The following is a 15,000-nucleotide window of genomic DNA, read 5'->3' as shown; positions in this document are numbered from 1 at the left end:
ACCGGTGGACAGAGTCTAAACCCAAACTCTAATATCAGGACCGATGGACAGAGTCTAAACCCAAACCCTAATATCAGGACCGGTGGACAGAGTCTAAACCCAAACCCTAATATCAGGACCAGGAGCCGAGCCTAAACCCAAACCCTAATATCAGGACCAGGAGCCGAGTCTCAACCCAAACCCTAATATCAGGACCAGGAGCCGAGTCTAAACCCAAACCTTAATATCAGGACCGGTGGACAGAGTCTAAACCCAAAATCTAATATCAGGACCGGTGGACAGAGTCTCAACCCAAACCCTAATATCAGGACCGGTGGACAGAGTCTAAACCCAAACCCTAATATCAGGACCAGGAGCCGAGTCTAAACCCAAACCCTAATATCAGGACCAGGAGCCGAGTCTAAACCCAAACCTTAATATCAGGACCGGTGGACAGAGTCTAAACCCAAACCCTAATATCAGGACCAGGAGCCGAGCCTAAACCCAAACCCTAATATCAGGACCAGGAGCCGAGTCTAAACCCAAACCCTAATATCAGGACCAGGAGCCGAGCCTAAACCCAAACCCTAATATCAGGACCAGGAGCCGAGTCTCAACCCAAACCCTAATATCAGGACCAGGAGCCGAGTCTAAACCCAAACCTTAATATCAGGACCGGTGGACAGAGTCTAAACCCAAAATCTAATATCAGGACCGGTGGACAGAGTCTCAACCCAAACCCTAATATCAGGACCAGGAGCCGAGTCTAAACCCAAACCCTAATATCAGGACCAGGAGCCGAGCCTAAACCCAAACCCTAATATCAGGACCAGGAGCCGAGTCTCAACCCAAACCCTAATATCAGGACCAGGAGCCGAGTCTAAACCCAAACCTTAATATCAGGACCGATGGACAGAGTCTAAACCCAAACCCTAATATCAGGACCGGTGGACAGAGTCTGTGCAGCAACACGTCCTGAAACTGCAGGAGTTACAGCGACCCTGAACTCAATATATGGGGCAAAATCTTATATTTCTATATGATTTAAATTAGAAATATCACATGAGCAAGCATGATGTTTTACAGAATATCAGCATGACCGCAAATGTGATGTTATTTTTATACAACAGTCCAATAAACAAGTTAATGTGAGTTTTTAGACACAAAATTGTCTGTTTTAATCAAACCTGCAACAGAACCGCTGATTTTCTGAGTGATTCCTTTCTGACTGACTCAATGATCGAACGAATCAATGATTCACTTGAATCAGCTGTTTGAACTCCGTGATTCACTCATTAAGACTTTGACTTGCTGCCCCCTGCTGGCGCTTTAGCTTCATATTTAAAGTATTTCATTTTAAAAACATTAATGTTTTCATCTGATTGTTAACAGCCTATAGCGTTCTAATTGATATTTACTGATTAAATGTATGAATTTGACATAAAAGATGATGCATACATCTAATAAGAATATAATTAATTTCCCTCATTTAGATGAAACACCCCTGGAAATCTATTGAATTATCAAATGTCACCAGTTAATTTCTGTCAGTGCTGAACTGAAGGGCTTCAGGGGTCAGAGGTCATGACCAGCACAGAAACACACTGACAGGAAATGATGTCAGCAGTCGAACCAGATGCTTGATGAGTGTCTTCATCTGTTCCTGATGGAGAATCAGTTCACTTCCTCACGAGAAGAAAACACACTTCTGAAACGTTTGCTTCTCTGACTCTGAGAAACACACGCGCAGCCACAGCGCCACCATCTGACACACACACGAACTGCAGCTCAGAGAGAGACACTGAGATCATCAGACAGACACACACACACACACACACACACACACACACCACACACACACACAGACACAGACACAGACACAGACACACACACACACACACACACACACACACACACACACACTCGGACACACACACACACACACACACACACCACACACACACACAGACACAGACACAGACACACACACACACACACACACACACACACACACACACACACGTCTGGTTCACTATCTTTGTGGGGACTCTCCATAGACGTAATGGTTTTTATACCGTACAAACTGTACATTCTATCCCCTTACACTGCCCCTGCCCCTAAACCTACCCATCACACACACACACACACACACACACACACACACACACACACACACACACACTGCCCCTGCCCCTAAACCTGCCCATCACAGGAAACATTCTGCATTTTTACTTTCTCAAAACAACTCATCCTGTGTGATTTATAAGCCTTTTGAAAAGTGGGGACCGCTGGCTGGTAATGTAGGTGATCTCAGGTTTTACTATTCTTATGGGGACATTTGGTCCCCACAATGTAATATAAACAAGGGCACACATACACACACACACAGAGACACACACACACACACACACACACACACACACACACAAACACACACAGACACACAGACACACACAGAAGGTTCCAACGAGTTTTTACCTCATCTTCTGACCGGAGCCCCAGATTGATCACGGCGTGCGGTTCTTTCAGCCGGCTCTGATCCGACCGGGCCATGAGAAGACTGAGCTGCCACGACACCTGATCCAGCTGAACACACACCGGGAACACACACCGGGAACACACACCGGGAACACAGATGGCACGGTGAAAGATCTTCATATTCAGCAGCCATCACACATTAATAACACACACAGTCAAACCAAAAATTATTCAGACACCAGATTTTGATATTGTTCCACTAGTGTGATCAGGACACTATAGTTCACTTATGTAAGTGAGGAGAGCAAAATAAAGTAAACTGTGACATATTACACCCAAATATTCTTCATACAGAGACTACCAGTGACAATTTGGGACCAAAATGATTCGGACACTTTGAGCTGATCATGTTTTGCTGAAGTGTGTTTTCTTTAATTGCTAATGCTCTTTTTACACACAGACTGAACACAATGAAGCATTGCTTGGTGATTGGTTGAGCTAAACTGGTATTATCTAATTGTGTAGTTAAATTTAACAGCTGACAGATATTCAACATAATTCATGTGAGACAGTCTAACAGAAGGACGGACAAAACCAGTCAAATATCAACTGAGTTCTGCTCATATTTCATTACCATTCTCTAAACTATAGCGAATAAACTGAGATAATGTGAGACATGTTGAAGGTGTCTGAATAAATGTTGGTTTGACTGTAAATATGAAATCCATAATAACTCGTCCTGAAACCAACATACAACAAACACCCGTTCTGTTCTGATGACCTGCACTGATGTTAGAGTTTCAGCACTACTTTATACTTTAAAAAGACTCTTAATATCCAGTATTATTATTGATCTGACTGCACTGACACTATAAGACGAGAAAGACTTGAGCTGGATAATGATTGTGTTTTTAGAGCTGCTTTACAGCTGAAATTGAATTTCTCTCATAACTTATGAAATATGCATCATTAACACTGTTTATTACTGTGAAGCTGCTCTTAAACAGTCTGTAATTTATCAAAATTACCAGGTTCAGGACAGATTCATCAGACAGAACTCAGACTGGGTGAAACGAGGAGAACTGAGCAGAACTGTGGAGAACTGAGCAGAACTGTGGAGAACTGAGCAGAACTCTGGAGAACTGAGCAGAACTGTGGAGAACTGAGCAGAACTGTGGAGAACTGAGCAGAACTCTGGAGAACTGAGCAGAACTGTGGAGAACTGAGCAGAACTGTGGAGAACTGTGGAGAAATGAGCAGAACGTCCTGGTTGCGTATGCAACCCACCATTCCCTGAAGGAGGGAACGGAGGACGTAGTCGACGACGACTGAATGGGATCATGCTAGGGAGCCAATTGTCTTCGAGCATGCGAGCACAAGCAAATGAAATTTTGCGTGCGTGATTTGTATCACACACTCCGCCCCGCGGAGCGGGTATAAATACGGAAGTGGATGCACGCACTAGTTGCTTTACGCTGAGGAGCCGTGAGAACTCGGTCAGTGGTGGTCCAGCTATAGTGGCAAAGGGACTACGTCCTCCGTTCCCTCCTTCAGGGAACGGTGGGTTGCATACGCAACCAGAACGTTCCCATTCAATCGAGAACGTCAGACGTAGTCGACCTCGACTGAATGGGATCTTTGTCCCTGGAAAACGCCACTAGAGCTGCCACCTTCCAGTGCCTGGGTAAAAGCCTCAATTCCTTGAGGAGGAAGGAATCAAGGAAAGCTTCAATTCCCCCCGCAATTCTGAGGCGGAGAAGGTGAGGCTTAGGCCAGGGAAGTCAACTGCTGTTCCTACAGGACCACTGGGATAGCGTACCTTGTCAAGGAAGGAAAAGTACGCTGCGGAAACCACATCCTGGCCGAAGGGAGGTAGCATGTGGGAGATACACATATGGACTGGGCGGCTGACCAGGCAGTACAACATATGGAAATGTCACTGGGATGACTCCAGCCTAAACAGGGGGGAGGATCAACCAACAGTGATGGCAGAATGAGGGAAGACACGTGCTTACCGCAGGGAGCTGTACCGTGGAATAATACACATATGGGATCGCCGTAGGGATCACAACATATGGATTCAGCCTAACACAGGTTCCACTAGTGCATACGAGTGGTAGGCCTGGCTTCGGACGCTCCGCCACGTCCGATGCCGCAGGGTATGGAGGAACTCAACAGGGTTCTGTTAAGGGGAACTCTACTGGAGCAAAATTGCGCACGTATACAGTACATAGGAAGGGAATGGCGCAGCAAGCCGACACTTCGAACTGTGCTTACGGTGAAACTGGCTTCATGTGAAGGGAGTCCACGGGAAGCAACAGTTCGAGACACACGCTAGATGTGTATAGGTGTCGCCCAGCCCCCAACCCTATTTAACATCTGTTCAGCGAGGCACTGTATGCCAAGGCCTAGGAGGGAGCAGTATTCTCACTTAGGAGGAGCTCACCGCCCAGGTGGCACGTGCATCTTGGAATTTCTCACCAAGACGAAGGCAATCACTCTGAAGTGGGCCAACCTCAGCTTGGAAACAGTCTTCCCTTCTGCTGGTTTCCATAACAGATAGAGCTGGTCTAAGGTCTAGGCTTTGCATTCTGATCACATATATCCGCAGTGAGACGGACGGATAGAGAAAAGCCAGGGCTGGGTCTGCCTCCTCCGGGGCAGCGCTTGCAGGCTCACCACCTGGTCCCGTAGGAGAGGTAGGAACCTTGGGCACACATTCAGACCGGGGTCTCAACTTGTGAGAGTTAGCCGGCCAAATTCCAGGCACACCAATAAGGGGCAACTAACAAGACCAGCTCCACTGCACAAGACAGGAGCAATGCTCAACACCAGATGTGAAAGGGGATCACTGAACATCAGGAGCATCTCTGCTCAACACGTGAGTGTGATGGAATTCACTGAGCTTCAGGAGCATTTCTGCTCAACACCTGGTGTGATTAAGATCACTGAACTTGTTCTCTTCCTGATTTAAGCACCATAGTGCAAGAAGGCTCACTGGGGAACACATTTCTGCGGAGCCCAGGGCCAGCTGTGGCCAGAGTCTTTGTCGAGGGATATCCGCTCAGACAAGAGAAGAAACAACTGGCGTAGGACGAGTTCGGAGGGGCAACAGACGTGGCTGTGCGGCCCCGAAGTGGTCCGAACAGCTGGCCAGCTGGGGATGGAGTCTCCACTGTATCCGGACCGGAGGCTGTCGTGAGGCATGTGACCGGCACGAGTTAGCAGGCCAGAAAAAATAGGTGGAATGAAGCGACCTTAGAAGCTTCTGACTCCAAGGAGAAGGTGGCGGGCGAGTTGCAACATGCGAGGGGAGCACAGCTCAACGGTCGCAATGTTGTCAGAACAGTACAAGGTCGCTGAGCAGTGGTGTCTCGAAGCGAGGGACTGTACGCAACTCGAGGCAATGAATGCCAATGCAGTCAGAGGGCGCCCAGAGCTCTGTTACTGCATGCCCTTTATACGTGGCCCCTCAGCCATCATTTGGAGGACTCTTGTCCCAGGAGCGACTGGCCCGGGGAAACAAAGGTCTGCTTATGGGCTGAGGGTTTGGCGACAGGCCAGTGAAGCGTGTCGCTCTGCCACGGCCACCTTAGAGACTCGGCCATGGAGCCAGTGCTGAGGCAGTCTCATATGGAGGAAGCCGTGCGGCTGCATTTGCTATATGCCCCAGGAGCCTCTGAAAGTTTCAGTGGGACCCTTTCTCACTTCTACATAGCACTGAGCTGGCACACCTCACTTGAGAGATGTGCTAGACCGAGATCACCTCCACACTAGAAAAGAGAAACTCGGAATCGGGGCGAGATTACTCTTTCCCAGTTGACCTGAGGACCCAACTGGCTATGGAGCACTCGAAAGGGTAGGACCATGTACTGATACTTCGTACCTTCAAACGCAAGAACACAGTAAGCCTGTGGAGCGGAAGGATAGAGATCTGAAGTACACGTCTTTCAGATCGAACGCTGCACACCAAGCTTGGGGACGGGGCATTGAAAATGCAACTCTGTGTTTACAAGTGAATGGAGGCTTTCGAAAATGGGCCCGTATTAGTTGACACAGAACCAAGATGGTCGTAACCCACCACATAATAAGGGTACAATGAAGTGCAGGCTCTAAAGCCAGACTCCATAACGGCTCGAGGGAACGGCTAGCACGCGTCCTTCGCCAGTAGGCCTGCGGCGCACACACACAGGACAGGAGCTCTTGCTCAACACCTAGGTATGATGAATATCACTGAGCCCGGTGGAAGCCGAGCGAAATGGATCGCAAGCTGGGTCTGAAGGTACCGAATGAGGCCAGGCTGGGCATCGGTTGGAAGCGTTTTAGACTTCGACAAAGACTCCGGACCAGGGGCCAGGAACCACAGACGTACCCAAGGTGGGGCAGCGAGGTGGAGGACAGGGATCCGGCTCGAGAGGCCCGAAGGCGGCCCGAAGCGGGATCTGAGTGTGCTGTGCAACACTTACCTGACTCCACTGAGTGGCAGGGGAAGCGTGAGAAGGCGGATGACCGGGTCCTCAAACACACCCAGCTGCCAGCTGGAGAAAAAGAGGGGGCTGAGGGGTGTAATTCATTGCCTAGAGTTGCGTACAGTCCCTCGCTTCGAGACACTGCTGCTCAGCAAGCTTGTACTGTTCTGACAACATTGCGACCATTGAGCCGTGCTCCCCTCGCATGTTGCAAATCGCCCACCACCTTCTCCTTGAAGTCAGAAGCTTCTAAGGTCGCTTCATTACACCTATTTTTTCTGGCCTGCTCACTCGTCACACACCAACAGACTAGCCCTCTTGGAGCCCAGGAATAGAGAATTGCTCTTTCTTTGAATATGTGGGTACCGCTGGCCAGCGGCGGAACAGACACACACATAAAACAAAAAAGCTTCACCCGGCCCTGCACCGGATGAAGGGAGTGGATCGGTGACCATCTCCCAGAGCAACCCTCCATCCCTGGGTGGTCCGCTCAGGTCAGCGTTTCCACTGTCGCTTGCCACCTCGCTTGCCACCAGCAGGAGCGGAGGCAGCTGCAGGCGGACGCCCTCGGCGACGAGCAGGCGGAGGATCTACCGCCGACGACCGGGTGGAGGCAGCAGCAGGCCGTCGGGGCAGGATGTGCCGGATGGCCTCCGTCTGCTTCTGGGCGGCAGAGAACTGCTGGGCAAAGCTCTCTACCGCGTCGCCAAATAACCCAACCTCCGGAATGGGAGCGTCCAGGAACCGAACCTTGTCCGCCTCTCTCATGTCCGCCAGGTAGAGCCAGAGATGGCGTTCCTAGACCACAAGGGTGGACATTGCCAGACCGATCGCGCTAGCTGCAACCTTCGTACCCCGGAGGGCAAGATCGGTAGCAGTGTAGAGCTCACCCATGAGCTCACGGTCTGGACTACCCTCGTGCATGTTCATGAGCGCCTGGGTCTGATGGACCTGCAGGAGCGCCATGGCATGCAGAGAAGAAGCAGCTTGCCCACATGCTTTGTAAGCCTTGCCCGTCAGAGCGGATGAGAACTTACAGGCCTTAGAGGGGAGACGAGGATTCCCCCTCCAAGAGGCAGCGGTCGCCGGACACAGCTGCATCGCGACTGACCGCTCCACCTGAGAGATCACCTCATATCCCTTAGCCGCTCCTCCAACAAGGGTAGTGAGGGGGGAGGAGCTACTCAGGCGGTTTTTGGCAGAGAAAGGTACCATCCATGCCTTCGTCAACTTCTCATGCACTTCAGGAAAGAATGGAACCGGAGCTGCGGGCTGAGAGCCAGACCGGCCCGCTCCGAGAAACCAATCATCCAACCGAGACGGCTCGGGACACGGTGGTTCTTTCCACACAAGCCCTACCGCCTTAGCGGTCCTTTTCATCATAGCTGACATCTCTGGATCCAGCTCGGGCAATGCTGGTCTCCCAGAGGGAGGCAGCGCAGCCGGGTCATCATCTCCAGAGCCCAGCTCCCCTTTCGATGCAGCGATAGACATCCTGTCCTCTGGAGGGGCACCGAAAGAGACGGCTGGTCGGTCCACTACAGAGGGACCAGCGCGCTCATCGGAGGCCTCCACCGGCTGCGGCGTGAGGGAGGAGGGAGGGATCCATGGGGCTTTGCCGGGTGGATTACCCCTCACCGTAATCCTCAGGTCACCCAATCCAGGCGGCATTCAAGGTTTCCTCTGGGAAGGTAACCCAGAAGCAACACTAGAGCGGGGCCTGGGGATGGGGACTGCACCTTCATGAACGAACGAGTCTTGACCTCAACGCCGAGATGGTCATATTCCCGCAAATTCCACCAAAGCTGCCTCAGCGTGCTGTAAGCCCAGACACGTGATACAGCTTTCGTGACCATCAGAGGGGGACAGAGCCTTACCGCACCCAGAAACGCACGGATGGAATGGTATCTTGAAAAAGACACACTCACACCCGTGTTGCTATTTTAGAAAATGGGACCCGTCACCAGTGCCGGAGCACACAGGGAATGACCACGGCAACACTTATCTCAGCGAACTGAGACAGTGAAGCACTCACTTTCTCGCCCTCAACCAACCGTCAACACACAAACAAACAATTACTTTGTTGCTGTTAAAACAGCAGTTGAGAGCTCAAAGCTCGCGACCACCGCTGCACCGCGCTGTAGAAACCACCAGCACTGGGAGAGTCTTTTCCAGAAGAACACCGACACACTCGCACGTAGAAATACTCAGAACACTCTTCAGACACCATCGAACGGCTCCGAAGCAAAAAGCAACTAGTGCGTGCATCCACTTCCGTATTTATACCCGCAACACTGGGCGGAGTGTGTGATGCAAATCTTCGCAAAATTTCATTTGCTCGTGCTCGCATGCTCAAAGACAATTGGCTGCCTAGCGTGTTCCCATTCAGTCGACGCCGACTACGTCTGACGTTCTCAACTGAAAGGGAACTGAGCAGAACTGTGGAGAACTGAGCAGAACTGTGGAGAACTGAGCAGAACTGTGGAGAACTGTGGAGAACTGTGGAGAACTGAGCAGAACTGTGGAGAACTGAGCAGAACTGTGGAGAACTGTGGAGAACTGAGCAGAACTGTGGAGAACTGAGCAGAACTGTGGAGAACTGAGCAGAACTGTGGAGAACTGAGCAGAACTGTGCAGAACTGTGGAGAACTGAGCAGAACTGTGGAGAACTGAGCAGAACTGTGGAGAACTGAGCAGAACTGAGCAGAACTGTGGAGAACTGAGCAGAACTGTGGAGAACTGAGCAGAACTCTGGAGAACTGTGGAGAACTGAGCAGAACTGTGGAGAACTGAGCAGAACTGTGGAGAACTGAGCAGAACAGTGGAGAACTGAGCAGAACTCTGGAGAACTGTGGAGAACTGAGCAGAACTGTGGAGAACTGAGCAGAACTGTGGAGAACTGAGCTGTGGAGAACTGAGCAGAACTGTGGAGAACTGAGCAGAACTGTGGAGAACTGTGGAGAACTGAGCAGAACTGAGCAGAACTGTGGAGAACTGAGCAGAACTGTGCAGAACTGTGGAGAACTGAGCAGAACTCTGGAGAACTGAGCAGAACTGTGGAGAACTGAGCAGAACTGTGGAGAACTAAGCAGAACTGAGCAGAACTGTGGAGAACTGAGCAGAACTGTGGAGAACTGAGCAGAACTGTGGAGAACTCTGGAGAACTGTGGAGAACTGAGCAGAACTGTGGAGAACTGAGCAGAACTGTGGAGAACTGAGCAGAACTGTGGAGAACTGAGCAGAACAGTGGAGAACTGAGCAGAACTCTGGAGAACTGTGGAGAACTGAGCAGAACTGTGGAGAACTGAGCAGAACTGTGGAGAACTGAGCAGAACTGTGGAGAACTGAGCAGAACTGTGGAGAACTAAGCAGAACTGAGCAGAACTGTGGAGAACTGAGCAGAACTGTGGAGAACTGAGCAGAACTGTGGAGAACTCTGGAGAACTGTGGAGAACTGAGCAGAACTGTGGAGAACTGAGCAGAACTGTGGAGAACTGAGCAGAACTGTGGAGAACTCTGGAGAACTGTGGAGAACTGAGCAGAACTGTGGAGAACTGAGCAGAACTGTGGAGAACTGAGCAGAACTGTGGAGAACTGAGCAGAACTGTGGAGAACTCTGGAGAACTGTGGAGAACTGAGCAGAACTGAGCAGAACTCTGGAGAACTGTGGAGAACTGAGCAGTAGGGCTGCACGATTAATCGGAAAAAAAATCACGATCTCGATTCAGACATAGATGCGATCTCATTTCTTAATGATGGCGATTCACTTCCGGGTATGGCCTGCATTCAGATCATGCTGCATTCACGCGTTATTATTGGTCACACTCACACAATAACAAAATAGGGTTGTGATGGCTGACCGACGATTCGTGTACACTAGTGGTTGGGAACGGAACCTATGGCTCGCGAGCCATACCTGTACCTGGCTCTTTGACAAAAATCATGTGGCTCGCAAGCTCTCTCACCCTTTACCAACAAACTAAAAAAATAAATTAAGACACATCAACAAAGATCGGCTCTCTGCAGAAAAAGCAGCCAATTACAATTCCCTTGTTGTATAGCCTACCGAAGTTAATGAAAAGTGTATGATAATAATAATAATATTCAAGTTGTAGGCCTACCGGCAAAAGTGCGTGTTCAGTGCTGTTCGCGAGTGTCACGAGTCACCACAGCAATCAACTAACCGCTTACGTTTCTGTGGTAAATGGTAACCTACAGCTCCTGCACTGGATTCAAGCAGCTGCAGCTTGTTTAAGGTAATGGCGAAAACCATTTTAGAACAGCAGCGAAAATGTAAAAGTAGGCTTAGGCTATATAAACTTTAATATATCCTAATTGAAACGCGTGCTTTGCTGTGCTTTTACTTTCACTTTTGCCGCAGAGACTCTTTTATGTCCTATAAATGTGTCGTATTTTTGATAATCCGCGCAGATTTCAGTTGATGATCCTGTTTAAAGTTATTAAAAACAAAACGTGAATGAATGAGAAAGAAAAGAGCAGGATGTGCATTATATTGAAATTAAATATAAAAAGCGCGATAAGTCGCGAAAGAGAACTGAATTATACTGACAGGATGCTGTGCGCGCGCTCCGAGCGCAACACGGACAAGCAGTCTTTGTCTCCGGTTGTGCGCCTAAACGGCCAAATAAACACAGAAATATTTCAAAATGCCAAGTCGCGTATTCCCGTAAACACAGTAGATGTAAGTACTATGTACATTCTGTGCCAAATGGAGCAAAAATCACAGGTTCTATTTAGTTATTTTTATTTATTATTGTATATGTTAATGTTCTCTTATGTTCAACAACATAAAGCTTTAAAATTATTCACTTTAAGGGGTCTAAAATAAAGAAAAGAGACAATTTTTTGTTACTCCTGCACTTTATTATACTGAATGTCCTATGTTTTTTTGTTGTTGTTGTTGTTGTTGTTGTTTTGTACTTAAGTGCAATACATTTTGGTTGAAAAAATGAGAATCGTGTAAGAGAATCGTGATCTCAATTCCCATGGAGAAAAATCGTGATTCACATTTTAGCAAGAATCGTGCAGCCCTACTGAGCAGAACTGTGGAGAACTGAGCAGAACTGTGGAGAACTGAGCAGAACTGTGGAGAACTGAGCAGAACTGAGCAGAACTGTGGAGAACTGAGCAGAACTGTGGAGAACTGAGCAGAACTGTGGAGAACTGAGCAGAACTGAGCAGAACTGTGGAGAACTGAGCAGAACTGTGGAGAACTGAGCAGAACTGTGGAGAACTGAGCAGAACAGTGGAGAACTGAGCAGAACTGTGGAGAACTGTGGAGAACTGAGCAGAACTGTGGAGAACTGAGCAGAACAGTGGAGAACTGAGCAGAACTGTGGAGAACTGTGGAGAACTGTGGAGAACTGAGCAGAACTGAGCAGAACTGTGGAGAACTGAGCAGAACTGAGCAGAACTGTGGAGAACTGAGCAGAACTGAGCAGAACAGTGGAGAACTGAGCAGAACTGAGCAGAACTGTGGAGAACTGAGCAGAACTGTGGAGAACTGAGCAGAACAGTGGAGAACTGAGCAGAACTGTGGAGAACTGTGGAGAACTGTGGAGAACTGTGGAGAACTGAGCAGAACTGTGGAGAACTGAGCAGAACTGTGGAGAACTGAGCAGAACTGTGGAGAACTGAGCAGAACTGTGGAGAACTGTGGAGAACTGTGGAGAACTGAGCAGAACTGTGGAGAACTGAGCAGAACTGAGCAGAACTGTGGAGAACTGTGGAGAACTGAGCAGAACTGTGGAGAACTGAGCAGAACTGTGGAGAACTGTGGAGAACTGAGCAGAACTGTGGAGAACTGAGCAGAACTGTGGAGAACTGTGGAGAACTGAGCAGAACTGTGGAGAACTGTGGAGAACTGAGCAGAACTGTGGAGAACTGAGCAGAACTGTGGAGAACTGAGCAGAACTGAGCAGAACTGTGGAGAACTGAGCAGAACTGTGGAGAACTGAGCAGAACAGTGGAGAACTGAGCAGAACTGTGGAGAACTGAGCAGAACTGTGGAGAACTGAGCAGAACTGTGGAGAACTGAGCAGAACTGTGGAGAACTGAGCAGAACTGTGGAGAACTGAGCAGAACTGAGCAGAACTGTGGAGAACTGAGCAGAACTGTGGAGAACTGAGCAGAACTGTGGAGAACTGAGCAGAACTGTGCAGAACTGTGGAGAACTGAGCAGAACTGTGGAGAACTGAGCAGAACTGTGGAGAACTGAGCAGAACTGAGCAGAACTGTGGAGAACTGAGCAGAACTGTGGAGAACTGAGCAGAACAGTGGAGAACTGAGCAGAACTCTGGAGAACTGTGGAGAACTGAGCAGAACTGTGGAGAACTGTGGAGAACTGTGGAGAACTGTGGAGAACTGAGCAGAACTGTGGAGAACTGAGCAGAACTGTGGAGAACTGAGCAGAACTGTGGAGAACTGAGCAGAACTGAGCAGAACTGTGGAGAACTGTGGAGAACTGTGGAGAACTGAGCAGAACTGTGGAGAACTGAGCAGAACTGTGGAGAACTGAGCAGAACTGAGCAGAACTGTGGAGAACTGTGGAGAACTGTGGAGAACTGTGGAGAACTGAGCAGAACTGAGCAGAACTGAGCAGAACTGAGCAGAACTGAGCAGAACTGAGCAGAACTCTGGAGAACTGAGCAGAACTCTGGAGAACTGTGGAGAACTGAGCAGAACTGTGGAGAACTGAGCAGAACTGTGGAGAACTGTGGAGAACTGAGCAGAACTGTGGAGAACTGAGCAGAACTGTGGAGAACTGAGCAGAACTGAGCAGAACTGTGGAGAACTGAGCAGAACTGTGGAGAACTGAGCAGAACAGTGGAGAACTGAGCAGAACTCTGGAGAACTGTGGAGAACTGAGCAGAACTGTGGAGAACTGTGGAGAACTGAGCAGAACTCTGGAGAACTGTGGAGAACTGAGCAGAATTGAGCAGAACTGTGGAGAACTGTGGAGAACTGAGCAGAACTGTGGAGAACTGAGCAGAACTGTGGAGAACTGAGCAGAACTGAGCAGAACTCTGGAGAACTGTGGAGAACTGAGCAGAACTGAGCAGAACTGTGGAGAACTGAGCAGAACTGTGGAGAACTGAGCAGAACTGAGCAGAACTGAGCAGAACTCTGGAGAACTGAGCAGAACTGAGCAGAACTCTGGAGAACTGTGGAGAACTGAGCAGAACTGTGGAGAACTGAGCAGAACTGAGCAGAACTCTGGAGAACTGTGGAGAACTGAGCAGAACTGAGCAGAACTGTGGAGAACTGAGCAGAACTGTGGAGAACTGAGCAGAACTGTGGAGAACTGAGCAGAACAGTGGAGAACTGAGCAGAACTCTGGAGAACTGTGGAGAACTGAGCAGAACTGTGGAGAACTGTGGAGAACTGAGCAGAACTCTGGAGAACTGTGGAGAACTGAGCAGAATTGAGCAGAACTGTGGAGAACTGTGGAGAACTGAGCAGAACTGTGGAGAACTGAGCAGAACTGTGGAGAACTAAGCAGAACTGAGCAGAACTGTGGAGAACTGTGGAGAACTGTGGAGAACTGTGGAGAACTGAGCAGAACTGAGCAGAACTGTGGAGAACTGTGGAGAACTGTGGAGAACTGTGGAGAACTGTGGAGAACTGAGCAGAACTGAGCAGAACTGTGGAGAACTGAGCAGAACTGTGGAGAACTGAGCAGAACTGTGGAGAACTGTGGAGAACTGAGCAGAACTGAGCAGAACTGTGGAGAACTGAGCAGAACTGAGCAGAACTGAGCAGAACTCTGGAGAACTGTGGAGAACTGAGCAGAACTGTGGAGAACTGAGCAGAACTCTGGAGAACTGTGGAGAACTGAGCAGAACTGAGCAGAACTGTGGAGAACTGAGCAGAACTGTGGAGAACTGAGCAGAACTGTGGAGAACTGAGCAGAACAGTGGAGAACTGAGCAGAACTCTGGAGAACTGTGGAGAACTGAGCAGAACTGTGGAGAACTGTGGAGAACTGAGCAGAACTCTGGAGAACTGTGGAGAACTGAGCAGAACTCTGGAGAACTGTGGAGAACTGAGCAGAA

The 15,000-nt window shown here is 49.3% G+C and overlaps 1 protein-coding gene across 1 annotated transcript in view; it reads right to left on the bottom strand.

Moving 5' to 3' along the window:
- Nucleotides 1-15,000, bottom strand: part of commd10 (COMM domain containing 10) — a 31,141-nt gene that overhangs the window by 9,981 nt on the left and 6,160 nt on the right. The window contains exon 5 of the mRNA XM_079896492.1: nt 2,458-2,565. Within this exon, the coding sequence (XP_079752618.1) occupies nt 2,458-2,565 (108 nt within the window). The remainder of the gene's footprint in view (nt 1-2,457; nt 2,566-15,000) is intronic.

The sequence above is a fragment of the Squalius cephalus genome, assembly GCF_949319135.1.
Source record: "Squalius cephalus genome assembly, chromosome: 16".
NCBI lineage: Eukaryota > Metazoa > Chordata > Actinopteri > Cypriniformes > Leuciscidae > Squalius > Squalius cephalus.
The sequence above is the reverse complement of the archived record's forward strand: the minus strand, read 5'-3'. Positions and strand labels throughout refer to the sequence as shown.